This window comes from Molothrus aeneus, chromosome 2, assembly GCF_037042795.1.
Source record: "Molothrus aeneus isolate 106 chromosome 2, BPBGC_Maene_1.0, whole genome shotgun sequence".
In the NCBI taxonomy this organism is placed as follows: domain Eukaryota; kingdom Metazoa; phylum Chordata; class Aves; order Passeriformes; family Icteridae; genus Molothrus; species Molothrus aeneus.
In genome coordinates, this window is record NC_089647.1 from 90,433,255 (window position 1) to 90,460,838 (window position 27,584).

The following is a 27,584-nucleotide window of genomic DNA, read 5'->3' on the forward strand; positions in this document are numbered from 1 at the left end:
GCAGAGGTACAGCAAGCTCCACAGTACGGACATGTCACACATTTAAAGACAGACTTGTCTGGAGCTATGGAAATTAGACAGAAGGAGCAAAAATGCCTGCAATTTAATCAGAATACACAGGGTCATTGCAAATCTTCAGATCCTGCTGCATTGGTGGTTCCTCAAACAGCTGTCCAAAGCATGAAGGAAACACATGATCTTATGTGGAATAATAAAAGTAGGTGGCATTGGCTGCAAAAACTGAAATCTCAGAATATTCTGAGTTGGAAGGCACCCACAAGGTCCATTGAGTCAACTTTTAAGTGAATGGGCCATATGGGGTTTAAGTTTGCAACACTGGCATTATTAGCACCTGCACCCTGATCAACTGAACTATTTGTCTTCAAATCTTTTAGGCAGCAGTATCTATGAAGAAACTTTTGGAGCCATTTGCAGCACAAATATCTTGTGGGTTTTCATATCTGCTCTGAAAACCTTTAAGGCAACATTCAGATCTCTCCCCTCTGGGACAAAACTAATCCTTGGAAGAGAAAGATGAAGTTATGAGACAGAGTCAAAATGTCCCTTTTTGGGGTATATTTATCAGCCACCCAACCTGACAGTCCTGGACCCGTGTACTCAGCAGCCAAAGCCAAGTCAGGCAATGGCAATGGCTTGCAGCATGAATCAAGAATCTGAGGTCAAGTCAGGCCAAAACTAATAACCAAAGTCCTCATGAGGACAAAGACAATATTCAATTTGACTAGAGCCAGGGTGAATGTCATAATAACCCAGAAAGGCACCAAGCTCTCTCTAGTAAGAGCAGGACAGGTGATGGGAGGTGCAGAAGACCAGGGCAAGCAGGTGCTACCCGTACAAAGGCAGGGATTTGGACAGAACAAGAGCAGGTTAAAACATTGAACAGAAGATAAATGAGAAGAACTTCCCCTAAAGTCCTGTCTGAGACATCATGAACCAGCTCACAAGCTCTAACCCAACTGTAGCTGTCTAAGAGGCTTGGAGCCTAGCCAAGCCATATGAAGAATTCCTCCGACATCCAAAAGAGTCCTTCACAGGACACTTTGCATACATTTCTTTCTGGACAATTTTTAATACCAATAAACAAAGGTTAGCAATTGCCAGCCAAAAAATCTCCAACAGATACCTGCCAAGGCACAGTGTCACGACAGGCTGCTGTTACAGCAATGCCCATTCTCACTATTCCATCTGTTTCCTCCCACTCCAACCACTCTGCCCCACTGACAACCAGTAACACAGCAGTGGCTTGCTCTCCTTGAACCTGAGAATTGATCAGATCTAGAAAATATTTTTAAATGCTGTTCCAGTTCCCTGATTTCATTCACAATGTAACCACACAAGGATTTGTATTACCACAGCTGAGGAAGTGGCACAGTAGATTCCTACAGGCAGGAATAATGTAAACCAATGTTGCCATCACAGCCGACACAGCATCAGATTGTTAACTGGGGAGTGCAGGAAGAAAGATGAACTTCTATCAATATTTAAAACCATTTTGCCAATGAGAAAATTAGTAACAGAGCAAAACAATGCAAGATTTGTATCCGTGTGTGACAGTAGTCAAAAGGCCTGATTCTCTAGAATATTATTTTGCCACCTTCCATTTAGAAATTGCCATGATATCGTACTAGAAAACTAGATTGACATATGCTGGATTAAAAATAATGATATAGAGAAAAAGGAGTTTGGCTCCTTGAGAATCTTTGAGAATCTATTTGCAATATCCTTCTGTGTGCAGCAACAAGCCTTTGCTGTCATATTATCCATGAGATAGTCTTGGTTACAATTATTCAGGATACATGAGCACAGATGTAAAAATAACTTTCAAAAGATCCTTTAAAGGAAGAGACCTGCCTAATAGAGCAGCTGTTGAGACACACTCATTACAGATCCTTCCAGAGTGTTCAGAAAAAATCCCCAGTTTACATCAAAGAAGTCACCTGAACCACACCCCAATTACCAGGTTCCAAGTGAAAATAAAGCGCTTTGTATAAACTCCTTTTGCCAGTCACACTGAAGAAGAGAGACCTGACTCTGCCCAGGAGATACATATGCCTCCTAAATTATTAATTTTTCCTACACTCTGCTTGGGTACTTTTTCACTTAAGACTCATGGCTCATACTATGTTTTTCAGGAGAATGTGTAACTTTTGGTGAATTGTTTTAGAACTAGGAAGTAAAACATTTTTGTTCACCTTATTTTCTCATGCTTAAGAATATATGGGATTGGTATTGAATTCTGCACTCAATGCAAAGTCCAATCTATATTTTCTAACATATGGAAGGGAAATTTGGGCATCACCCATTCCCTTTGTGGAGCCACAGCACAACTCCATTATCACTGGGACAGAACCAGACTTCTCTGCACTACTGTCCTGGCCCTCATAGGAAAGCAATGGGATCACCTGGACCCAACAGATTTTCACAGTGAGAGTGTGTGCAATTGCTGATAAAATACATACTCCTCCCCAAGCTCTTCCTCCCTTGATACCCTTGAATTCCAAAGTGCAGTTGTGTCAAAAACTTGAATTTATCTTCAGTAATGCACAGGCATGTGCAAAATAGCCAATACAGTGGATTCAAACTATGTATATGGCCTACATCAATCCAATGAGGTCTTCTTCATTCAGATGGGGATTCATGACAATGCTATCAGGAAAGGAATATTTATAAAGTAAGAACTATAAAACTCCCGGTGTTAAGTACATAGTAGTTTGAATTCATATAAAAAATAGCAAATTCATGAAAGTACAACACCATAACAAAAATGCTAAAACATAGTACACTTAGACAAAATGAGCTCTCTACCAGTATTTATGGTCACGTACTATGGTCTGACATTGATGTTTCTAACATCATATCACTTTCATTCATTTCAATCTCAAATGTTTCTTCCAATGGGCGACTGGTATCTGTACTTTTTCTTTGATTTGATGTCTCTAATGTTACTATGCCACTTTCATCCAGAGTTTGTCTTTCTATGTCGAATTCTCTGAAATCCCAGGGAGGTGAAATTATGTTCTTTAATGTCTTCACTGTGTGTACATCAAAGTCATAACATCTTAATTTGTCTTTGATCTCTGTTCCTAGGAAAACAGACAAACCAGTAGTTTATTTCAAATGAATACTCCCAAAAATGTAATCTCAAAGAAACTATCATTCAGAAACTACTATAATTCTCTGCTTTCAGACCATCAAGGGGCTGCTGCTGCTTAATGACTGAAGCTGAATGAGTTGTTCTGAAAAAATCCAGCAGCCTCCTTTCTCAAAAAAGCACAATACAAGAAACACAACTCAGTTTCAAAAGTGTGTTTTGAGAAGTAATTGCCAATTCCCTTCCCAATTCTCCAAGGGGCTTTTTTCTTGTTTAAGTTACACACAGCTTGGTTTGCATTAATGCATATCACATGGCTGCATGGTTCTTCCAGTTGTTAAATGACTACATATGGAGCAAGACAATATTGAGAAGAAACATCTGTTTCAATTGTGTGAAAAATCTACAGGAAAAGCACTAGAGCACACAGATGGCTTTTACTTTTAAGGCTTCAGCCTTCTTAACATGCTTGACAAGACATCAACTGTGTTCACTACAGATAAATCACTAAGTTCAATGAAGCAGAAATCTATTAAAAATATAGAAGCTTTTTTGCGGGGAAAATCCTTCATAGAAAATTTAAACCCATGGCAATATAATGTATTACTGTTATGAAGCACTTTTTTTTAACCATATATAAAGCTGTATTTTTGTAGTCAGAAGAACCTATCCTGTCTCCACAGAGATAAGTTTTGACAAGGTGAAAATACCTTGCTCTGCAAAAACATTAGCATTAGTGGTCTGATTTCCTAACTCCATACTTCTGTTGAATTTTTCCCCCATTCCGTTTGCAATCTAAGATGCCACAAATCAGTATTTTCTATAAAAGAAAACATTGACACCTTTAATGATCAAGTACTTCCTCTCTTTATGCTGGTGAGAGTACTGCCATGTTGCTCACAAAAACCAGTGGTCATCTGCTAAGTTCTGACTCACTTAGCCATTAAAAAAACCAACCCAAATAACCCCAAGAAAGACATCCTCTACTTTTTGAGTTAATTACGTGGTGGTAGGCAGTCCTTGACATAACACTCCTCTCAAAGGACTCAATGACTTCAAGAGACACATAAGTAACTTACCAATATAGGCTTCAGAATCACCAATGTACATTTCTATGCAGTGGCCAAGCATTGTGACCGAAAATGTGTCATCCCGCCTGAGACCAAGGGCCTATTGAAAAATACCCGTAAAAAGTATTTAGCATCAAATAAAAACATTTACATCATAAGTCTGCAATGGTTCAGTTTGTTGGTTTGTTGTTCCACAATGCTATCTGAGCATAGTCTTCACTGTAAAAGCAAAACTTTGCACAACCAAAATAACACCATCATATCAACTGGCTGAAGTAGTAAGCAAGGAAAGCACAAAACCAGAAAAGAACATAGATACAGACAGGAAATCATTCACATATGAGCTACAACATATGCTGCTATTTACTTACTGTAAAATTTCTAAGTTGGAAGTATTTAAAATTATTTCAGGTGAATGACAAGCTCACATACATAAAATGTAAATTGCAATTCAAAGTTTGCCGAAGAGGCCATTTTTTACCTAACCAATAAAATATAGAAGATTTAAGAAAAAAAAAATTAAGACTATAAAATAAACACTCATTTGGAGGCTGGAAAAAAATGCTGGTTCTTTGCTCCAAACCCAAACCAGAGGGAAAGAGTAAATAACAGAATCTGTGACCAGCCCTTCAGCTGCAGGCAGTTACGTACCGTGTGGAAATAGTCAATGGCACTTTCAAAATTGCCCATGAGGCTGTGTATGTAGCCAATGGCAGAGTAAGTAGAAGCATTCTGAGGGATCAACACCAGAGCCTGGCGATGGTATTCCAGTGCTTCTTCATACTTCCTGTTAGGGGTAAGTACAGGAGAGTATCTGTTAGTAAGCTTCATGGTGAAAGGTGCTTTTACAGTGCCCTGTGGGTATTTTCCTTAGCAAAGCGGAACACAGTTGTGCCAGAACTTGAAAATTATTGCTTTGCACTCTGAACATAGTAATAGAATGTACAAAAGGCTCGTGGATATCAACAATTTTCTTCCTCAGTGTAATTGAAAAATCATTGTTCTCCTTACGTAGGAAAACAGCTGCCTACAGCTAGGTCCCATTTGGAGATCTTAGCTGTTTGATATGGTAAATGCTCTAGGTGTTTAATGCTGCTCATTGTAGCACTGGCTTTCTTTCTGTTGCTTTCATTTGCCTTCCTGAGGGAGAGAAGGAGCAGTATGAGACTAAACCACATGATTCAAACTGAGACAAGCTCTCTGGGCAGAAATATCACAACCCTTAAGTGCTGCATACACTGCTACCTTCATCATTTTGCAACATGCTCTATCAGAAAAGGAGGTTTACACATATCCATGATATCTATCAAATACCACCCTGTCTTTGAAAACTGTCTATTAATTACACTGATTATTGCAATTGTTATTTTATAAAACAAGGATTAAATGTACACTACAGCATTACTCTGAGAAATTAAATTGTCACATTTGACATCCTAGTTCTACGTTGTTAAAGATAGGTATCACCTGTTTATAAGAAATTTTAATATCTAAAGCGATAATGAAATTATGCAATGAGGAACACACAAAGTTGTCAGAGGGCATCAAGTAACAACTGAGGCAGAAAAATTATGCAAATGTTTGCTTGCTGCACAAGCCTTTCACATGATTTCAATTTCACTTCCACTCATAGTATTTACACATCCAATTGACTACCACTGTATTTGAATATGCTGCTTTGAAATTTCAACCACATAATACTAGTGAGTACACATATATCCAATAAGTTTTTCATAATAGCCACATTATGTATTACAGACACCAGTAAATTAGTTACTACACATTTTTTTAAGATGTGAAAGCATATGTACAGCTGCCTAAATTCTCAACTTGATTTTCTTGGAAGATAGTTTACATGGATGCAAAAATATTTTAGCTTTGATTTCTGAACCTGAGCAAATATTAAAAGTTATACAATGCATGATGTAAGCAGTTAGTTAAACTACTGTAGAAATTTTAAAAAGACAAAAGTAATTACAAACAAAACAACTATTTGAAAAAATCCTGCAATTATACTCATGAACAGATTTCAGAAGCAGTGCCTTTTGTTTGATTTTGGCATAAAGAGTAACTGTTATACGTCCTTATTTCATCATGAAAATGAAGACTAATTGGCAATTAAAGCACAAAGCAATTACTACCAAAGCCAAAGCAGAAGTACAGCTTTCATCTACCATAATCACATTCTCATTAGCAGCTTTGAAACAAAAATTACAGTGTACACCAATTGAGCAATTAAAACCACTAGAAATATTTTTTAAAAACTGCATTGATTGAACAAAAGAAAGGACTGGTTAAAGTCAAATTAAGGTAATTAATGAGAAAATGTCTCTGTTAAAACTGTTAATGCTTATATATATATGCTTTGCACTTTTTCTATTCATTGAATGGAAAGATGAAATTAAATATTATATAGTTTTGTTCTAAAAAGCAAAGTAAGACTCCCTTGCTGTGTTATAATGCCACTGAATATTTCACTTCAGTAAAAAAAAGTGCTAATCCAAGCAATTAATTGGCATAAACCTACCTTTGTGTTTATTATGTATTTATATAATAATCAGTGGACATATTTCAGTATGTGAGGACTGGGACAGTGAAGAGTTAAAATTCACACCCATACAAGCCTCTAAAAGCCTCCAAGTATTTACCTAATAGGAATCAATAGGTAAAGAAAGGCTTTTACATGAAGTACTTTAACTTCTGTGTAATAAACAGGATTGATTGAAGGGTTGATTAATGTAGTTATGTTCACAAGCTGATTTAGAGAATCTTGTTCTTACAGGGTAATTCTACACTGCTCTCATGTGGTACACAATCTTGGTATAAAGGAGAGAGAAAACACATTTGTGCAGCATTTTAGAGAAATGGAGCTCCAGTAATCTCTGCTTACTTGAGTTTTCTGCAGACATGTCCCAAGTTGTTCAATAAAGGCTCCCACTTATCAACTGTTACCTGCAAAATAATGCAACAATTCAAATAACTGCAGCTTCTGAGACTGTAACTAAATTTTGGCTACTTTAAAAAAAATAAAACATATAAATGCATATGGAATTTTGTTTATGAACAAGAAAAATACCACAAGCATTTTAAACTCTTAACAAAACACACAAGCTGAAAACATTTATTCAACAACTAATTTTTCTATTTTTTACATTCCCCAAAGCTAATAATATTTCTTTAAAGGGTCAGTGTTATTAAAACTTGATGCAAACCAAACAAAACTTGTTTTCTACTTAACTAGAAAAAGTCAAGTCAAGTCTCAGCCTAGGAGCACCGAAGGCACAGTTTCAAATAAAAATTTACACTGCATTACTTTTATCTTAAAATAAGCACAACATGTTTTGTCACAAGCTATTACAGAATTTGGAGGAGTTTTACAAATTTATGATCTTGCACGTTACTAGAATAAATACCTCATTCCCAATAGCTTTGATTTTCTCCAGTGCATCAAGGAACCACTTTTCTGCAGTTTTCCAGCTAAGGATTGAAGGGGTGGAGGGAAAGAAAAGTAAATTAGTGAAGAGTTTTCATCCGCAGCATGAGAAAACTGTATTTAAGAAAGATTTCTATCATGTTATTTCATCATATGAGTGAAATTAGATGTAAAACCCAGTAATTTACATTTAGCTATATTTTGCATTCTGGCCCTAAGAGCTAACAAAACAAAACGAAAAATAAAAATCAGAATCAAACTAAAAATATTGGCTAAACAATTCTTATATAGGTTAGGGTTTTTTCCCCCAGAATTAATTTGGAACCTCCTGAGCTGACAAAATGTATTGCTGTACAAAATTTTATAGTATGTGTGCAGATAGATGCCTTTTCAGGCATTCAACTACACAATGAGAGGCACGTAGAAGATAGCATCAATCTCTGGATGTTCTTTGAGTATTACATTCTGTTCTTGTTCAATCTTACACAAAGAAGAACAATGTAGAAAGCAAGGGTTTAAGGTGAACACCATCTAAACTATGACCAGAAGACACTATAATTCAATATAAGTACTTCAGATATATTGACACATTACAATTAAGAATAATCCATGTTTAAGATAGTATTTGATCACATTTTGCAAGCTTACTCTCCATTTTGAAATGCCACCACTCCAACTTCGTGCATAACAAAAGGATCTTCAGGTGCAATGCTTAAAGCTTGGCTGAAAAATCGTTCAGCCAACTTGGAGTTGTTGGTCAAACCATATTCCAGTCCAATATAGAGCATAGGCAAATGACACCTAAAAACCATAAAACAAAGTGCATGTTTGTTTTTGTGTGGTTGTCAAGAATGGAGTCCCAAACTATAAAGACATGCCAACTGTTTGCATATGTTTATGTACATCCAAGTAAAAACTGATTTAAATGTACTACTAACCTAAAGGGAACTTTAAAAGACTTTACATCTCTATTTAACAAGAGAATGAATTCCAATAAGTAATTGTAACCTGCTCTGCAATCACATGTATTTTCTCAGCACTTAAGTCTAGTTCTGATGGTTTTTTCCCCTAATTTCATTCATACATTTAATTTACAAATAGAATATGGAGGAAGTAATTGATAAAAGAATTACATTTCCCAGTAACCACAATCAAATATGATACTTTTATATGTGATATGACACAATTAGTTCACGACTCATTTTACAACCCCCTCCCACAGCATGAAAGAGCAGTTCAAACTATTACTATGCAGCAATTGATGAGCTGGTATGACAGCCATGATTCACAAATTTCAGAAGATGTTCAGGCAGAACTTAGATTACCTAAATATAAAACTTGACTTTAGAACTTATAAAATCAGAAAAATAATCACAATAATGCAGTAAAAGTAGATGGTTAAATTATTGGGGATTTTTTCCCTCCCTGCTTCTCTACCACATAATTGTTGCAAATGCATTGCTACTGTTTAAAGAGATGTATGTTGGAATCCTGGATGCTGAGAATTTTAAACTTACTATGCTTAAAGGCACAGACCCACAAGAGAACACTGTATTTGACCTGAGGCTGTGAAGAAGGGTTCCAAAATTGATAGTACTGGGATTACAGCTGTGTGGTTGGTTAGAAGTGTGTAATATCACAGGGTGGAAGACTTAAGAGTTTGGGATTTTAGAATATAGAAATAAATATGAAGCCAGATGGAGGTTTTAGGGTAGAGGCAGGTTGTTCTTTTTTACCTGCTTCTTTCTTCTTCTTTGTGGGTTTGGGTGATATTTTGTAATTGGACAGAAAAGTCAATCCAGTCCCAGAGAAACCAATAGATCTAAGTCAATATTCTACACCACTTATGGATATATTTGAATCTTCCCAAATATGATGTTTGTACAGACCCTTTCATGAGCTGTGCAGCTGTGAAGTACGCAGCCATGGCCTGGTCATGCTCACTCTCCACTGCAAAGGAATGTCCATATGCTATCCATGCAGGGCCATAAGTTCGCTCCAGCGTAGTGGCTTTGCTAAAAACAAGAGCAAGTCACAAGCAAACACATCTGAAATTAAATTTCATCTGCTACAGATGTCTACTCAGATAGCAAGGCTATGCTACATGGTTAGGTTATCTATTAAGATAATTTTCAGTAATAACCAGTGATAAACAAAGCTCATTTTAAAAGTTAAAACTATTTTGCACTTAGAAGTATCACACATTCTTGTGAATTAATTTCATTATTTCTGCTACTGTTCACAGACAGGAGGAATTATTTGATATTACTGAACATAAACAATTATATAGTAGGTGGATTAAATAAAATACAGAAAACGTTAGCCGTGACTCAAAACTCATTGCAAAATCCTAGCTATACATTTTGAAATAAATATATTCTATCAAATCCAAGTTTAAGAAGCAGGATATGAATATACCAAATGAACATCTAAGTTGAAATTTTACCATCTAATTGTGCTAGCTTTGAAGAAGATGAGCATTTGTCACATCACAGGCCATGCATCAGGGAAGTATACAAAATGTCACTCAAGTCTTGAGCTGAAAACTGCAACCTGAGCATCAAGATATCAACCCAGAGACTTCACAGAAAGGTGGAGTTGACAAGAACATTAGAAAGCTCTGTAGATTACTTTCTGAATTTGAAGGCAAGGGTGTTCATAACTAAACAGCTCATAACAAGTCTGCCCAGTCTTTTCTTAAAAGCTTCTGACATGGAAGTAATACATGTTCCTTAAGTATTCTATCATATTGCTTAACTACCCTTAACAACTTACTTTTTCCTATTATATAATCTAAATTTTGTCTGTCACAGTTAAACTCATTATTTCTCATGACAGATCCTAGAGAATGGTTTATTCTTTGTCTTCTGAGACAAAACTTTAGACATTCAAACATTTTTATCTTCCACCCATGACAGCAATGAAAGGTATGTGGATATTTGACTGTGTCTTCAAGTTTCTTTTCTGGAAACCACTGTGTAGCCCACAGCTATCCCTAGCCTTGTTAGTTTTACACTGTCATTCTTCTCCAAGATATTTAAGCATTTTGTTACTATTTCACTTTCAGCAGTCCTCTTTTCCCTTTTGCCAGAACTACTCTGAATTTTGATCAGAGTACACATCCACAGATACTTTCTTGCTGTCTAGAGATGCGTGTACATTTAAAGATGTTTTTTATTTCAGCACAAAAACCAAAAATATCACTCAGGACAGCTACATCAAGAATTTCACAGTGCTATTTGTAAGGAATTTAAATATTTTACTCATAATAACCAGGCATCTAAGAAGTATAAATGACTAACCCATCTTTACATGTATTGTCTGTAAAGGTTTCAGGAAAAATTAGTCTTACAGGTTGATTTATGCCCTCTCAGTTTGAGCTTATAGCACCAGAACAAATGCCCTGCTTCACAGCAAGGTCCTGCTTCCCAGTGCTGATATTCACTGCACATACAGAACACCTACAGAAAACAGCATTGACCAAACCTAAAAAGCTTGTAGCTTGTGCACAGAAGGAACTGGACAGCCAAACATTGGAATTTTCCATATAATTCTTTCCTTTCAGATATGAAACCTGAACCTGGGAGAATGCCTGAGTGTCCCTCAACTGAGAACTGAGGCCTGATCACCCACAGCTGTAGTTAGCTCAGCAGCACGAGTGACTGCAGGGACTACACCTGCACAGAACAGGAAGGTCACTGCCTACAGAGACACCACATAAGTCTTCCTCATTTTTAAAGTATCTCTACAGATGAGGTCTAAACTGCTACACCAAAAAAAAAGGGTGGCAATGAAAGTATTTAAATAGCAACCAGTTTATTGAGGCTTCTCTTTATGAACTTCGAACAATCACAAACATTAAATGTTTATTTAGCAAGTGAGCAGCAGATTCACTAAGAAAAACAAACAAAAAAAATTACCTGAGATATCTTCTAGCATGTTCATTTTTGTGGCCAACCATGAGATAATAGCATCCTACTGCAAACCATGACACCTACACATTAAAATCAAAATAGAATATTATTAGGTACATCACACTTCACATAGTGAAGCTTCAAAAGAGAGGAAGACATAGTAATTAGAGAAGTTAGGAACATTTTCACTGAAATCACAGTCAACTCTTCAAATATTACAGACAAGCTGGAACTGCTGGCTTGTACCTTTCTAACTGGGGCTTACTCAGCCTCATAAAGAGAGCTAAGTGGGAAGCTTCCTGCTGTCTTCAATTATTTAATGGTAGGGAATATAAGACAAAGCCAGATTCTTTTCAAGGGTGCAGTGATTGGACAGGAAGCAATGGGAACAAGTTGCAACACAGGAAATTAAGATCAAATCAAAGAAAAGCAATTGTTACTGTGAAGGTGATCAAACACTGGAAAAGGTTGTTCAGAGACATGCGGACATTTATAACTGGAGCATTTGTTTTAAATTATTAATCAAAGTAAATAACTTGCACTGAATACTTTTTACAGGTACTTAACTTTATGAAAAGAAGCTTGGCATAAGGAAATTACAATGCAGAGAAAATAAAAGGAGTGAACCATTTCTACAAGCTTCATCCACAAACAGATTTTGAATTCCATATTTTAAACTAATACATTACAACTTTTATGTGCTTTCAGCTAAAAAAGAAACTACCTGATAACAAAAACTTAGAACAACTTACAGGATTATTTGGGTACAAATCCACCAGTTTGTGAGAAAGATAGAAAAGTTCTACATAGTGGGAAGAAACAAGAAAAGAAAATTAAAACATGCTAAAACACTTAGATGTTTCAAGTCTTTTAGCTTTCCATACCAAATATACAGAACATCTAACATTATTAATCCACAAGTGAACAAAATATTTTCTTTTGGTTATAATGCTTCAAATTGCCTCAAAATAGATTCAGTTTTGCAATTAGCCAAAGAAAACCCAACCAAAACAACCCATAAGTCTTCACAAGACACAAATAAGCAGCTCTGTTTCCCACCCTTTAAGAATTCTGCAACAACTTAGGTCATTACCATACATTACAATAAATGCCAGTAGTATTACACTTGAATGTACCTTGTCAAGGTAAAACACTATTCAACTTCCTACATCTAAAAGGTATAACATACTGGCTAGATCCATTTCAAAGTAGAGTCCTGTGCATTAATATGCTGAAAATAGGACAAAAGCAAATAAATTATTATATTATTTGGAATAATTCCAAGTGATTACTTTTTTAGTAAAAATAATAATTCTAGTTACTGGAATAAATTACTACAGATTTTCTAATAGCAGCAGTAATCAGCTACAGGATAACAATATGCAATTTCAAAGGAAGTAGCATCAGGGCATGTAAAGTTTCTATTTTTCCAGAGCACAGTGCTCTTAAACCAATGAGATTGTCCTGGAGCACTTTGTATGTCAGCCCAGAAAAAAAATCATATTACAATTGGCTTACAAAACATTAACTTTTGTACATAATGCTTCTCAAGGCAGATTTAGAAGAAAAATCAGAGTAGTGGCCCCATTTTCAGATGTACTTAACTGTAAAATAATATTCACTAATCCCCAAGAAGTACCAGCACACCTAATGACCTATTTGTGTACATATAATGCACCATCCCAGGAGACTGCACAGCATATGAGCTCCTTATTCTATTTTCCAATTGATTTTAAAGATATTCAAGCTACTCATTTGTTTTATATGCATTCTGGAATGAGAAAAAGCCACTCCAGCTGCAAATAAGCTGTTACTGTAATTCCAATGAAAGTGTTGCATGATTATTAATTTGTTTGAACTAAAGAGAGGCCTTCACAACAGCAAAGGCAAAGAGAGTCTAGAATTTTTTCTATCACAGAATAATCACATCCACCTAAGCATACACAACTGCTCAAGATTACTTTCTAGTTCAATTTATTGTATTTTATTGTTGAGCAGAAAAAGTGCAGCCAGATACTGTACAAATATCACCTGGAAACAGAAATCACAATGACAGGGATGAGGCAGTGTAGCTCACAGGCCTCCTGGCTACACAGCCCAGTGGTTAAAAGACAGCTACACTCATGACCATGAAACTTTTTGCACATCTACTTCCCCCTAATCCTGCTGTCAGCTCAGATATTCCCTTCTTTACCAGTTACCACTGTTTTCTGAAACGGCAGGTTTCAAGAGGAGGAAAAATAGATGTAATTTTTCATATGGTATATAAGGGGGTTTCTTGGCATCTTTAATTTTTTATTAAAATTGGGGCTTTACAGCCTTTCTGTTGAGTTGTATGAAATGCTGTGTTCCTTACCATTTGCTTTGTTAAGCTCCACAAGTGTCCCTATATGTACAGGTAAACAATTTGCATGGAAGGGGTCTTTTTCCATCACTCTAAAAAAAAAAAAATTAAAAAAACTGTAATGTACATTTCAAAAACTTTAACGTGTTAAAAGCAAACTGCTTGTATAGCATATAATGTTCCAGTTAGTTACCACTTAAGGCATTGGAAAACTATTTGTGATTAAAGCACAACTATTAACAGCATAATAAAGGTTCTCTTCAGACCAGAAATACAACAGTTAATTTAGCTTAACAAAAGAGGGTAACAGAAAATTCTTTCAAGCTGAATATACAATTAGAAAATCAGAATAAAATGCACTTCTGTTTTGCAGGTCACTTCAAATTTAACCAGCAGACAGCAAACAACATTTCTGTTCATCTTTTCCATACATTTGACAGCAGCTTTAAAACAGTCCTCAACTTCCTGAGGTTAACACCAGGCAGGCAGTATGCCTTCAGAATCACATTTAGCTCAGCTGTAAAATTTTGTTTCCTGTGGCATTCAGAAACACATCCATGAGTGCAGACCTGCAGCAGCTGAGAAGCAAACCATGGCAGTGTTCTGAGCCCTCTGACCCCAGCAGCAGCAATGCAAGCCCATAACAACTGATACATGATACTCAGCCATCAGAATTAGAAATAACAGGCCAGCTTTTAAATTAATAATATCTTTTGATCACTGTCAATAACATTGTAACTGCTAACTGGCCAGAGAAATCAAACTTCCTAACTAACCAACTGATTCAAACCAGTTCATTCTGAAGGCCAAACAAGAAGTAAGCAGAGAGCACAGAAATTGAAGGTACCAGAATAAGGAAGAGGATGAATGAAGGGAAGTTCAGCACAGTGCCGATTAAACTGAGTTTCACCTTGGATACTTCTGATATGTATTATAATTATACCATGTCTAGCCAGACACAAACTACACATTTTAAATACATGAGACACATATAACACAGGACATGTATATTGCAGTACATATCAAATTGTTATGTGTGTTTCCCCATTGAACAACAATATTTCCTGTAAGTCCAAGCATAATTATTACACCCCACCATATGAGAAAAAAACCTGAAAGTTGCTTTGCACACTTACACTGAAGTAAGCTTATAACACATTTTGAAGTCACAATTGTAATAATGCCTTTCTGCTAGGGATACTACCACATCCAGGTTTTCCTGAAGACCATCTACTGATTCAGGAATCAGTGTTTCACTGGGTTTATTATACTGAAAGACAAAAGAAACAACATTTGAAACAAAAACTAAGCTAAAATCAGATGGAATAAGTATTAATATTTTTAGTCCCAGAAGAATATTTAAGAAGCTTTAAAGTTCTTAAATTTTTTATTTTTAATCTGAAAGTCCATATTTGGTAAAATGCTTCTTTAAAATGTACTTAAAAGCTCATTTAGAACACAAAAGATGTTTGCTATAGTCAATGTGTTTTGTGTAGGTTGTAGAAATTAAAACTGAGCAATATATATTTTTAGTGGTCCTTGTCACCTTATCTTTGGATAAGAATAGTCTGGAATGATGCTCTTTTAGCCTAATATTTTCAGGTAACTGACGTTTTGTCTACATTATTAACATGCCTTTTCCCCACCTAGAAGTTTCTCAATAAATAAATTTTCAAAAACATAAATCAGAATTTCAAGTTGTTACCACAGCAGAAAACAATTAACAGAAAACTGTTACACTATTGCATAAAGTGAGATGTACTGCATCAAAATTTTTTAAAATTACAAAGTCCATATTTATTTCCATGTTCAGAATAAGCGGGATCCAAAAAAATTTACACCCAAAGTCAAGACTTTCAATGAATTCTCCAGATTTTTGGGACTTACCTTTTTCAATTTATTTTCAAATAAAAAGTGAAGCAATTCCTGCTCTTCTTCCGTACATTGTCTATTAAGAGGTAGAGATTCAAGGAGTTCTTTTTCTATATGAGTTAAAAAACATTGAAATGGTCATATTACAGAAGAAACAGCATGATCCCACATTTCAAGGACTTAGAGATACAAAGGATTTTGAGATGGTCATCCCAACTGCAAGGACTTCAACATCACAGATACACCGAAACAGATAACACTACTAATTTTGGAAATTAAGGATTGATTAGTTATTCCTTCTACACTTTAAAATAAAATGTAATAAAGATGAAATAACACACAATTATTTTTATTTACTCCACATGTCAAATGTTATCACTTAGAATGCTCTATTAACTAATGCCTAAGCAAACCCCAGGAGGGTTTCATTGGTTCAACGCCTGTGAAATTGAAAACACAGGACAAAACTTTGTTTGGGCTGGGCAGAGCAGAAGAGCTTCAGGAGCTAACAAGCAGGACAGCTGGGTTATTGTGTTTCTTTCAACTCTTAGCACTACAGGACTGAAAAATAAAAGTTCAAATGCAAATTTGTGCAAATCATAATTTTCACTCATTTAATACACTTTCTGTTCCTAACATTTTGGAGTCTGTTACTTGTTGTACTGCCTTAATTTCTATCTAGGAAACCACATCTTGAGAAAGCAGGTAAATTTTACTTGTGTTTGACAAATACTTCTCTGCAGACCTTCCTGTGCTGTCAGCATATGGTGTGATGTTAAAAGATCAAATGCTTCAAAGCAGTAAACATCCAGCTTCAAGGCCTCTTTGTAGCTGTAAGTTGCCAGGGTTCTATTGTCCAAAGCATCATAGATCTTCCCTCGTAAAAGGCATATAGAGCTCTTGATCTGGTGGAAAAGCAGGACTGGAGGTCAAAGACTGAGTCATTGTTTGCAATTTAGTTTTCAGCACAAATCAAATGTGCTCCCTGGAAAGTAGAAAGTATTTCATGTATGATAGAACCTGGTTTTCTAGTGCTGTCTTTAAAAAAAAGTTGTCTCTACTATCCCCAAGAAAAATCCAAAGAATTCTCTGTCAGGTTACCTACTGCCAAACAAACACATGCTCGAAATATACAACAGGAGGACAGAGTTTATCTTTTCTAATTCTGGCATCCAGCTCTTTGATACTGAGTTGAAACCTAATTATACTAAATTCCCTTCATATCCAACATGGAGAAATTGTCCCTTCCAAAGGCAATACACTTCTTTGCTGACCATTAAACCACATATTTCATGTAAGACAAGAATGACCACAGCAGAGATGAAAAAGGCCAAATCAATGGACTCAGTTGTTCTGAACAGAAAAGTATATCCTTGTTTTCAATCCAAAACATAGATATTAAACAAAAGGAAACAGTGAAAGCCCATAATTACTGGTTGTGCTACAGTATTTATTGACTAACATGTTCTTTCCAAATTTCCTTGATGGGTATTTAGTTCAGTCAGAAGGCCACAAAAGTGTCAGCAAAAGAGAAAGTTAACACATTACCCAACTCTATCATCAGACTAAACAGTCCTTTAATCCCATTATACCAGCACTCAAAATCAGTTCCCATCATCAATGTAACCCACTTTGCTACTTCAGTCTTACAGGGAAAATGCCATCTTGTCAATCACCTACACTGTAATTTCAGCTAAGAAATTTTAATTTGTACCTCCGAAACTAACAACTCTTCACAGACTCTTCAGCCTACACACCATATCAATCTCTTTAAACTGTCTCTCTACACAGAATTTTTTCCCTGAGCTTCAAAAATTTCACTTTCATCTCACATAATTTTCACAAATGTGATCAAAGAATATCCCACTGAGAACAACACTTGAGTGATTATGAAGTATTTCATTAAAAATAACTGGAGGAGAAAAAAACTTGCTTTGTTATCTCAGAACCTGCAGCCCAATTGAAAGCAATGTTAGGACACATGATCAAGAAAGAGCTAAAAGACTGTAAAAACCAAAACCAATACTAGATCATGAAGTTCCTGCAAAGCATCTGCAAATAATTTATAAGAAGTTGATGAAAAGTACTGTTTATTTTTGCATACTGAGTTATTTTCATACAGGCAAGCTAACACACAATGTGTGACTGAAAGAAGAACAATTTAGCATTTCTGAAAATTATGTTATCTGAAAAAGAAACCTTTAATGCACTTTCAGATTCATAGAGCTGTGAAATCACTTTCTGACTTCACAGTTTTTTTTTCCTACAAAAATATTTTTTAAAATAATGTCACTTACTGAGGACTGTGACATCTCCCAGTCTGTGGTAGAATCTTTCAACCCACTTTCATCCTTGAAGTACTTTTCAAAAAGTCGTTTGTTGATTGGCTCCTCCATATCAAGAATATCCAAGGCCTGTTGATGCTCTTTTGCAGCATACTAACCAAACATGCATGTAAAAAACAAGGTTTTGAAGAATTTGTACATAAAGCACCAATAAACACAGCATCATGTTTCAAAGGCATAGGTTATAAGAACTAGTGTTTATCAGCAGGTTTTTCATGACTGCATTTTCTTATTCGGCCATTTGTCATTTTATAATTGCAGTTAGCTCTTTTACTGGTCATCTATAATATGCAAAAATGATAAAATTATAAAAATATGCACAAATTATAAAATAAAGCATGTACAGAAAAATGCAGTATTCAGAATTATGCAGTCAGAGAAACAGGTATTGTTCTAAAAATAGTTAACATGGGTTTTAATAAAATACCATCATCTTATTCTATAAGCAGCACATTATTTCAAATTTCTGTATATTTAATCTACCAATTGATTCAGTTGTGTCTCTGAAAGCACTGCATTTTACCTTTTATGTATGAGATCTTATACAGAAGTACAAAGTTGCTAACTATGGTTATACCACCATAAATCACATCTCCTCTGGTCAGACTACAACCAACCAAATAAAACTGTAAGCATGAAGACATGAGACAAAAATGGTTCACATTGTTTTCCCACAAAATATTAGAGAAGTATTTCCTGGGAAGAAAGGTCAGTTGGATTTCTTCCAATTAGTGCCACAATGGATACTCCAGTGACCCAACTGAAAGTTAAAGAATGAAATCAACTGTCAGAAAATTTAAATCTATTGTTCCAATGAACATATATATCTACACTACCTATCAGGTACCTAATCTTCCCAAGATGTGTCTTTTATTTAGTTTAGCTTGTTTCCAGTAGGGGTTAAAATGTGTACTCACATGACATCTGGCTGCAAGGTAGCGACATGCCTCATACAACTGAAAGAAAAGTTTCATACACATCAGTCATAAAGAGAGAACATGTTTGCTTACACTGCCTGAGTCCCTCTGGCTCTCTCCCTTTTCAGTACTATGGCTCCTCCACCGCTTTCAGCACCAAAAGTCCTTCCTGACCAAGCCTGTAACACTTTTTCTACTAGTAAATTCTCAAAGGACACTTACTTGACTCTTGTCTTTACCACTCATTATCAGAGTGGAAGGAAAATTGAAACAACTCCATGTGAAGTAACAATCCACCTTCCCATACGTGCTGCAGTTACATCCTCTCTTTTCTGTGACCCTGTCTGGGGACAATGCTATAAACCTGACCGATTGAACACAGAGCCTTATGAACTAAATAATGCAGCTTTCTTAATTACTTTTCTTACTGTGGTGGTGAAGAAGTCACTGTGGTTGGCAGCAGAGCCTTAAAACAGGGGTAACAGTAGCCTGTCTTTGATAAAATGACTTACCTTATCCAACTTCCGTGATCGAAGGGCGTGTGCTGCCCTGTGATACTGAGCTGTTAGGTAAAGACATTGGGCCAGCCAGTAGATATCCTGTGGTTCCTCTAAAGTAAAAGAACAAATTATAAACCATTGCTTTACAATACAGCTTCAAACATTTTAATACAGAATGTTCACTTTTGCTTCACTAGAGAAGTATCTTCCCCCTACTCTAGCATCTGACTGAGTTAAAAAATTTTATTTATAAATATGTATAAAGTACTTACAGTATCTATCAGTGAGAGATTAAAATGAGAAAATAATCAGATTTTAGCATTAAAGACCTCAAATGGTGCACTTGACAGTGAATACAAAGAATGTCACAATAGAGGTGTGTCACAAGAAGGAGACCACAATGATACAGATTAAAAAAAATAGCAGTTGCAGATTACCCTGGTCTTGGACACAGGGCAGAAAAAAACAACCCATAAATGTCTCCCTCAATAAAAAGATTAGAGGGAACCTAACAACAGTGAAGGCACTAGACTTCCATAGCTTGGAGTTGCAATTTCAGAAGCACAGCTTAGTACCCTCCCACCTCACCGGCAACTAAAGCCTTTGTGGGATCAAGTCCCTGGGATCACTTTAAGAAGTGTGAGTGCCAGTGGCCATGGGCAGCATCGACTCCCTCTCAGTGTAAACACACTTTGTACTTGTCACCCAGGCAACCCTGAGTCCTGGGGGAACCACCATGGTCTCTTGTTGCTCTTGGTTTTTTCTTTCTTAAGTGAAGCAAACCTTAAGGTTTGTTCAAACATGATTTTTAACACAAAGTTCAAAAGGCAAGGAAGATGAGCTCTGCTCTATTTAGGAAAACAGCATTCCAAAGATCACAAAAATGCACTTACACCAAACTCACAACCTCAATATTTGGCCATCCAGCACTAAAACCCCACCAAAACACAACACTATCAGAAAGAAGTTAATAAAATACAATGTAAAAAGTGACCACTCACCATGAGAGAGTGAAGCTACTTTGTCAGCCCAAAACAGGGCACTTTGATACTGTTGCTGTAAAAGTATGATAGAAATAATTAGTATTCCTTTGGGGTTGGCTTTAATGAATAATTTTGAAATACATTGTATTTCAGTCAGATCTAGTATCTTGTGCATGTAGTTTCAATGAACGGTGATTCATATTTCAGATCTTTGTAACATAGAAAAAATAGTTCAAAAGGGCCAATACTGCAGGTATCTTTGACCAAAAGTTATGTGCTCTGTAAGTATGGCAATAGGTCATTAGCTGAATTGTCATCACTGGAAAAGTAGCAAGAATCCCCATCTCCAGTTAAAAAATGCTACATTTTAGAAAAAAAATCAATAGTATATATAAAAAAGGCACCAAAATTACTTCAGGTAACTTCAGCAGCACCAGCTCTGATCAAGAAATGTTCATTCTCCAGTCAAGATGCTTGACCTTCACATAAATCCATAGTGCCTGCATGCATTTCCCCTTTTGCTTGGATACACATTTTCACTCTTGAGACTCCAGTTTGGCAGAAGTGAGTGAAATAGGTAGGAGTGGTGGCAACCAGAGATCAGACAAAAGCAGAATTTGCAGATATATCCCACTGACCCTGCTAAAGTTGCTACCAGATTTGGGGTGCCAGGCAAAAATCTCACAGAACTGGCTGGGGTTATCTCCTGAGAAAATCACCAGGCATTCTTGCTTTTCCTTTTTATCCAGTCCATGCAATGAAGCCTAATATAATTCCCAGGGTATGCTGGACACTTAACAAATACCCTGCCATTGCAAGACTTTACAAGAGCATGTAGCAAGAGGACAATGGGGAATGGATTAAAACTGAAAAAGAGAGTAGGTTTAGATGTTAGGAGGAAGTTCTTTGCTGTGAGGGTGGTGAGGCATGGGAACAGGTTGCTCAGATTAACTGTGGATGCCCCATCCCTGGAAGTGTCCAAAGCCAGGTTGGATGAGGCTCTGAGCAGCCTGTTCCAGGGCAAGGTGTCCCTGCCCCTGGCAGGGGGCTGGAACCAGATGTTCTTTATGGTCCCTTTCAACCCAAACCACTCTGTGGCTCTCGGAAGACTGAGCAAGCCTTGATGGCTTCTCTCCTCTCCTGCACCACTGCAGCTGTGGAGTTTGTTCAGAACCTCAGAGGCTGGTTTGTGCTTTTGGAGGACAGGTCTGGCAGTCTGCTCTGACATGCACACACTGATGGTATCCCAGTCCTCATAAAGCACTACACCACCTAAGTGGTCTCTTCTATCATCTGTTCCTACATTTCCTTGATGGGGCCTAATAATACCCAGCAAGTTTGTCAAAGAGAATAGTTTGGTTTCAATCTTCACTCCCCAGGGGGAAAAAATCCACAAAAACCCACAAAGCAACCCCACGCACATTTAATAGCTGTCTACAAGAAATGAGATTTAAATTATTACCTCAACACCACAAAAGAAAGGTATAATCCAGGCCTACAAGGCACTGCATGACTTCTGTTGAGCACTTTTACAGTACTATAGGATGACACATTATTACACAAAAAAGCAATTTTATGCTCCTCCTGATGCCCCTTCCTCAGAAGTGCATGGCTGTGTGGCGAAACAGCTTGGTGAAACAGTTTAACACAAATGAGAACAGCAAACCAAACCAATCAAACCCACCAAATTCGCTTAGGTCCCTAATCAGCCTTTCAGTCAGACTTGCTGGCCACACAGAGAAATGTCTTTGCTGATTTAAGGGGTGTGCTTTTCTCAGCAGTGATGCCTGCACCAAGTCTGAACTGGAAGAAGAGCAGAACAGTTTGATGCTACATTTAACCTAATTTATTTATGCATTTTTCCCCGTGTGTCTTTTTTTTTTTCTTTTTTTGCCCTGCAGCAACATAATTGCTGAATCCATCAACAAATGAAAACAACCCTGCCCTCCTACGAGCCGTCTGCAGCACTGCAGGAGTGTGATGGACAGCTTAATCACCAGGTAGGGAATCACAGAATGGTCTGGCTCAGAAGAGACCTTAAAGATTGTCCCGTTCTAACCTGCCAGGGCCAGATACACCTTCCACAAGACCAGGCTGCTCAAAGCCTCATCCAACCAGGCCTTGGACACTTCCAAGGATGGGGCATCCAGTTTCAAGTTCCACCCTCACAGTAAGGAATTTCTTCCTAATATCTAATCTAAACCTAACTCCTCTTAGTTTGAATTCATTCCCCCTTGTAACGATCACAGAATGAACCATTAAGGCTGGAAAAGAAATCCAAGATAATCAAGTCCGAGCTTTGCCAGAACCCACCATACTCACTAAACCATACCACCGAGAGCCATGTCCACTTGCAAGAAGGGTGACTGCACCACTGCCCTGGGAAGTCGGTTCCAATGCCTAATCACCATTTCAGCGAACAGATTTTTTTCTTCTGATGTCCAACCTAACCTGAGCCTGCCCGGGTGCGATAGAGGCCATTTCCCCCTGCCTTAGGTAGGCACGGCCCAGCTTGCACAACCCGAGGGCGGGATCCTGCAAACACGTCTTCGCTACACAGCGGCCCCAGGGCGGCTCCCCTACTCCTTCTCCACAGGAGGGAGAAAGCAGGAAAACCCAGCGGGAGGCCCCGGCTCCCGCTGGACACCCAGAGGCGGCTCTTCCGGCCCGCCGCACCCCTGTGTGACCGCTGCTCCTTCCCCTTCAGGGAGAACGGGGCACCATCGCAAATTCACGGGCACCATCACAAATTCACCATTACAAATTCACGGGCACCATCACAAATTCACGCCCTCTCCGCCGCTGCAGAGGCCGGCACCGCTCCCCGGCCCCTCTCTCTGCGGGAGCCACGCCGAGCGCGGTTTTTCCACGAGGAAAACCCGTGGCCCTGCCGCCCCTTCCCCAGCAGCCCCTCTGGGTGCTCACCTGGTCGATGTAGTGGCGCACTCGCTTCCTGAGCCGCTCCAGGTTCATCCTCCCTCCTTCCCGGTCTCCCTCCCGCGCTGCCCTGGATGCCGGAGCCACCGAGGGACCGCGGGCCGCCCCCGGTGCAGCGCCCAAACCCGCCCCCCGCCTTCCCTCCCTCCCTCCCGGAAACAGCGCCCCGAGCGCGGCGTTCCGGGAGCGCTGAGGCCGCCCGGGACATCCCCCCACTGCCTCCACACGCCCCTAAATAAACATGTGCTGGGACTTTTCTCTACAGTCCGTACTGTGGAGAGAGAGAAATTTGTGGTGAAGGGCTTCTTCACAGTCTCGAAATGAAAGATTGTCCGTGGAATGTGGCCCGAGGGAATGGCCTGGAGCTGAGTCAGGGGAGGTTTAGGTTGGATGTCAGGAGAAGCTTCTTCACCCAGAGTGTGGCTGGGCACTGGAACAGCTCCCCAGGGAAGTGGCCTCAGCACCAAGCCTGACAGAGCTCCAGAAGCTTTTGGACAGGGTGTGTCTCTTGGGGACGTGCAGGGCCGGGGGCTGGGCTCCATGATGCCTTGTGGGTCCCGTCCAGCTCAGCACACTCTGTGGTTCCATGATGTCTCTGCCAGGGCTCCTTCAGGGATCTGCTACCCTGAAACCCCATTCGGCTGCTGCAGCCTTGTGGTGAAAGTGCTCCCTCAAGACTTTGCAGGGACGGTGGATGCTGTGTCAGTAGGTTTTCTGTGAATCCTGCATCTCCCAGGCAGTTTTGGTGTCACACATATTAGGGAATCATCCACTAGGACACTGCTGAAACATGTCAGCTTTCACTACTGAAACCCAAGTAATGTGAACCATTAAAATGTCTGATTTGAAATAATTTGGGTGTTGGCCAATACTTCTTGGAGTGGGTATGCATGGGACAGGAGGAAGAATCACCTGTCTTTGCTTCCATGGAGAAGGAAGACTTGTGTCAAGGTTACAGTGTAGAGAAGGCCACAAAGGTGGCAGCTGGTCACCAGCAGACAGTCTGAGGAAAATTGATCCATGCGCCCTCTCTGGAATTACTTGCAGTAGCTGCACTTTGATGTAAAACTGTTTGATTTTAGTGATTTCCTCCAGTTATTAATTACATCAGCTTTTCACCTCACACTGTGTCGCCTTTGGGGAACCAATTCTTCACTGGTGCCATTGAGTGTGTGTGCTGCGGAAGGCAGATATTTGTGCCTGCTGTAAATCATAAATTTATTCTGCTCTTGTTTGTTTGGGTTTTTTGTTTGTTTGTGGGTTTTTTTGGTTGGTTGGTTTTTTTTTAAACTCAACTGCATTTGTAGGACTGCTACTTTTTCATATTTTGGTAACCAACATCTTGGGGAAAGCAAAATCCTTGTTAATTTTTCCATTAGATCACATAATGAAGAAACTAATCCATGTGATAGTGGTTTCTTTGGACCCAACAGTCATATCTAGTGAGGGTTATTATCACATTCAACTTCCCTAAAGACAACTTCTGGGTGTGCAAATACCTTCCATGGCAGGATGCAATCAAGCTTTTGTACCTACAGTTCTCAGAAACTTGTGGCTTGTAATGAGTACTACCATTCCACTGGTAGTGGAATTTGTTGCTTTAAAATCCTCTTTGAAATCAGTATGGAAATGACAGCATATGTATTCATCAGCTTGTTGGTCTGTCTGTGTACAACAAAAGATATTTGAGTGAGATTTTGATAACATTTAGAAACTGCTGAGTGGTGGAGCCCATGAGTTTTCCTATGTGGCACATTTCCCTCTTTGACCAGGTGTAATAATAACTCACCAGAGATCAGTGGTTTCTATTCAGTGTGAGACATCAAGGTAGCAAACTGCAGTAATTCAGAGAGAACAAGATAAATTTAAAAATCATGCAATCATACAATGGTTTGGTTTGGAAAGGACCTCCAAAGATCATCAAGTTCTAACCCCTCTGCCAAGGGCAGGGATACTTTCCACTAGACCAGGTTGCTCAAAGTCAGTCCCATCCAACCTGAGCTTGAACGTTTCCAGTGATGGAGCATCCACAACTTCTCTGGGCAACCTGTTCCCATGCCTCAACACCCTCAGCATAAAATGTTTCTTCCTTATATCTAGTCTGAATCTGCCCTCTTTTAGTTTAAATATCTCAGTAGGGAAACTGAGTTTGAAACTTCATGAAACGCAGAAAAAAAAAAAAGAAATAAAATATGAAAATTAGGAGTTGGTGCTAACCAGTAAGATAGAAATCTTGGCTGGGGAAGAAAAAAAAGATGCACAGGAAGTGTGGGGGTTAGAAGAGAAGCAAATGCTCTTGCTGGGGATGGGTGACAGTTAAGCACAGCCATGGTCACCAGGAGCTGCTCTGAAGCACAGAGAGGACCTGTCATCTGTAGGATCTTGGAGTGGTCCAGGGAATGCTCTATGAACATGAGGAAACAGGTACAGAAATGTACATAGAGAGTGTTATTTCTCCTTTAGCATCTGTCTAGTTCTTACATTGTCAAAGCAGAGTACATCATCTCATGCTGCTCCCTAACATGTGTTATGTACTGCTTTTTTATATTTCCCTGAAAATTTATCTCATCTGTGTGAGCTATTTCTGGGACTGGAGCTCAGAGGAATAGTTGCTTAAGCTATGCTGGGGGGTTACAGCAGTGTGGCCCTGGGGGCTCTGCTCAGGTGGGCTCCAGTCCTGTTTCTTCAACAGGAAGCTGCTCTGACATCAGCTCTCATTGAGTAGGTGGTCACTCAAAGACAGCACCCTTATGGACACACTCCATCATTTTGCTCCTTCCCTGGGAGTTATGTAGGTGTGTGAGCAAATAGATGGGGCTGACACATCATGTTGTCAACAGCGAGATCTTTGTGAAGTGGTGGTTGAGGCTTAAAAATTACTTTAGAAGTGAAAAAAGGAAATTTTGAATCTTATGTAGTTTCAAATAATATGTAACTTTCTCTTTCAGGTTCAAAACCAGTAGAGAGCAAAACTACTGTAATGGTTAAGTGGTGTTGACATACCTACTGCTTTGCTTAATAATACTTTTAACAGTGGTGAGGGTATGGAGAGTCAGTTAAAACAAACTGATTTAAAAATTTGCATTCAGGTATCTTAAATCTTGACAGCAAGTGGAAGGCTCCACAGTCATAGTAAGACTTTCTTACTTTGTGGAAGTTCCTATATTTTTATCTACTTTTAGCTATCTTCTTTCTTCTGTTTTAAAAATACCTGTAGACATGATATGTGCTGATGCTATCACATAGCTTCTTCCTGCTGCTTTTAAATTACTGTTTCCAAGTCAGTTTGGTGCTTGCATGTTTCACAAAATCACAGAACAATTCAGGTTGGAGAGGACTTTTAAGATCATCTATTTGCAATCTCCCTGCCATATGCAGGGAGATTTACACCACACCAGGTAAACTTGATTTACACCAGACCAGGTAAACTTGATCAAGTAAAAGTGTGTGTTTTCTTTCAGTTTGTACATGAAAAAATGTCTTCTTTGATTTGGAAAGTGTCCTTGCTTCTGGCTTGAGTACTGTAACTGAAGTGAGGCCTCTGAAATGGAGGTGTGTATTGAGCTGGGAGAAGTTCTCTCTGAAATAGCCCAGGAGCAGGTGTCAATCTTTCTGGAAGGTTTCAGAGGCAGCCCCTAACTCAACTATTTTGTTCAGGTAAGTGGAAAAAGTGAGTGACCATCTGCTGCCCTCATTCTGAAGTTTTTCTTCTTCATCCCTGCAACCCCAAACCCATGTGTGCTCCTGTTTCCAATGTTGTGTATAAAAATGCAGATGTGCCAAGGGGGCAGCCCTTGGCAATCCCCACTTTACAGAGGCAGAATATCTGAATTGCTCCCATGGGGTGTGACTCTCCCTCAGCTGCCTGCAGCATGGCTAAACTTGGGAAAAGGTATTATTTTGATTTTCAGTGGGTCTAAAAAAAGTGATTTGGGAAATGGACTGAACTTGATCCACTGAGGACACCTGTGGCATGCATGGAAGGGGAGGAGGATGGAAAGGAAAGCAGTTGTCTTTATCTTGTCTCCTACCAGCATTCTTTAATTGTCTTACAGAATTCTTGCCTTTTCATACAAAAATTGTGTCATTTCTTCTAAACTTATTAGCATGATATTTCTGTACCTGAACTTCTATTATTTGATTGTTCATGATGAACT

The 27,584-nt window shown here is 38.4% G+C and overlaps 1 protein-coding gene across 1 annotated transcript; it reads right to left on the reverse strand.

Moving 5' to 3' along the window:
- Nucleotides 1–1,066: 1,066 nt before the first annotated feature.
- CDC16 (cell division cycle 16) lies at nt 1,067–23,519 on the reverse strand. The gene is made up of 18 exons (XM_066545279.1): nt 23,416–23,519; nt 20,509–20,563; nt 19,520–19,617; nt 19,008–19,046; nt 18,043–18,183; nt 16,491–16,650; nt 15,761–15,855; nt 15,010–15,143; nt 13,886–13,965; nt 12,282–12,331; nt 11,536–11,609; nt 9,505–9,630; nt 8,264–8,416; nt 7,596–7,659; nt 7,073–7,134; nt 4,834–4,969; nt 4,192–4,282; nt 1,067–3,104 (listed from the first exon to the last, which is right to left on the reverse strand). Exons 1-18 carry the CDS (start codon nt 23,461–23,463, stop codon nt 2,839–2,841), a joined length of 1,872 nt encoding a protein of 623 aa, XP_066401376.1. The 5' UTR covers nt 23,464–23,519; the 3' UTR covers nt 1,067–2,838.
- Nucleotides 23,520–27,584: the final 4,065 nt, after the last annotated feature.

Coding starts and splice junctions, on each gene's coding strand:
- CDC16 (XM_066545279.1), bottom strand. CDS start 23,463: ATGAACCTGGAGCGGCTCAGGAAGCGAGTGCGCCACTACATCGACCAG. Junction 15,856..16,490: donor TATGCTGACAGCACAGGAAG/GTCTGCAGAGAA, acceptor TAACTCATATAG/AAAAAGAACTCCTTGAATCT. Junction 11,610..12,281: donor ATTTGTACCCAAATAATCCT/GTAAGTTGTTCT, acceptor TTTAATGTGTAG/GTGTCATGGTTTGCAGTAGG.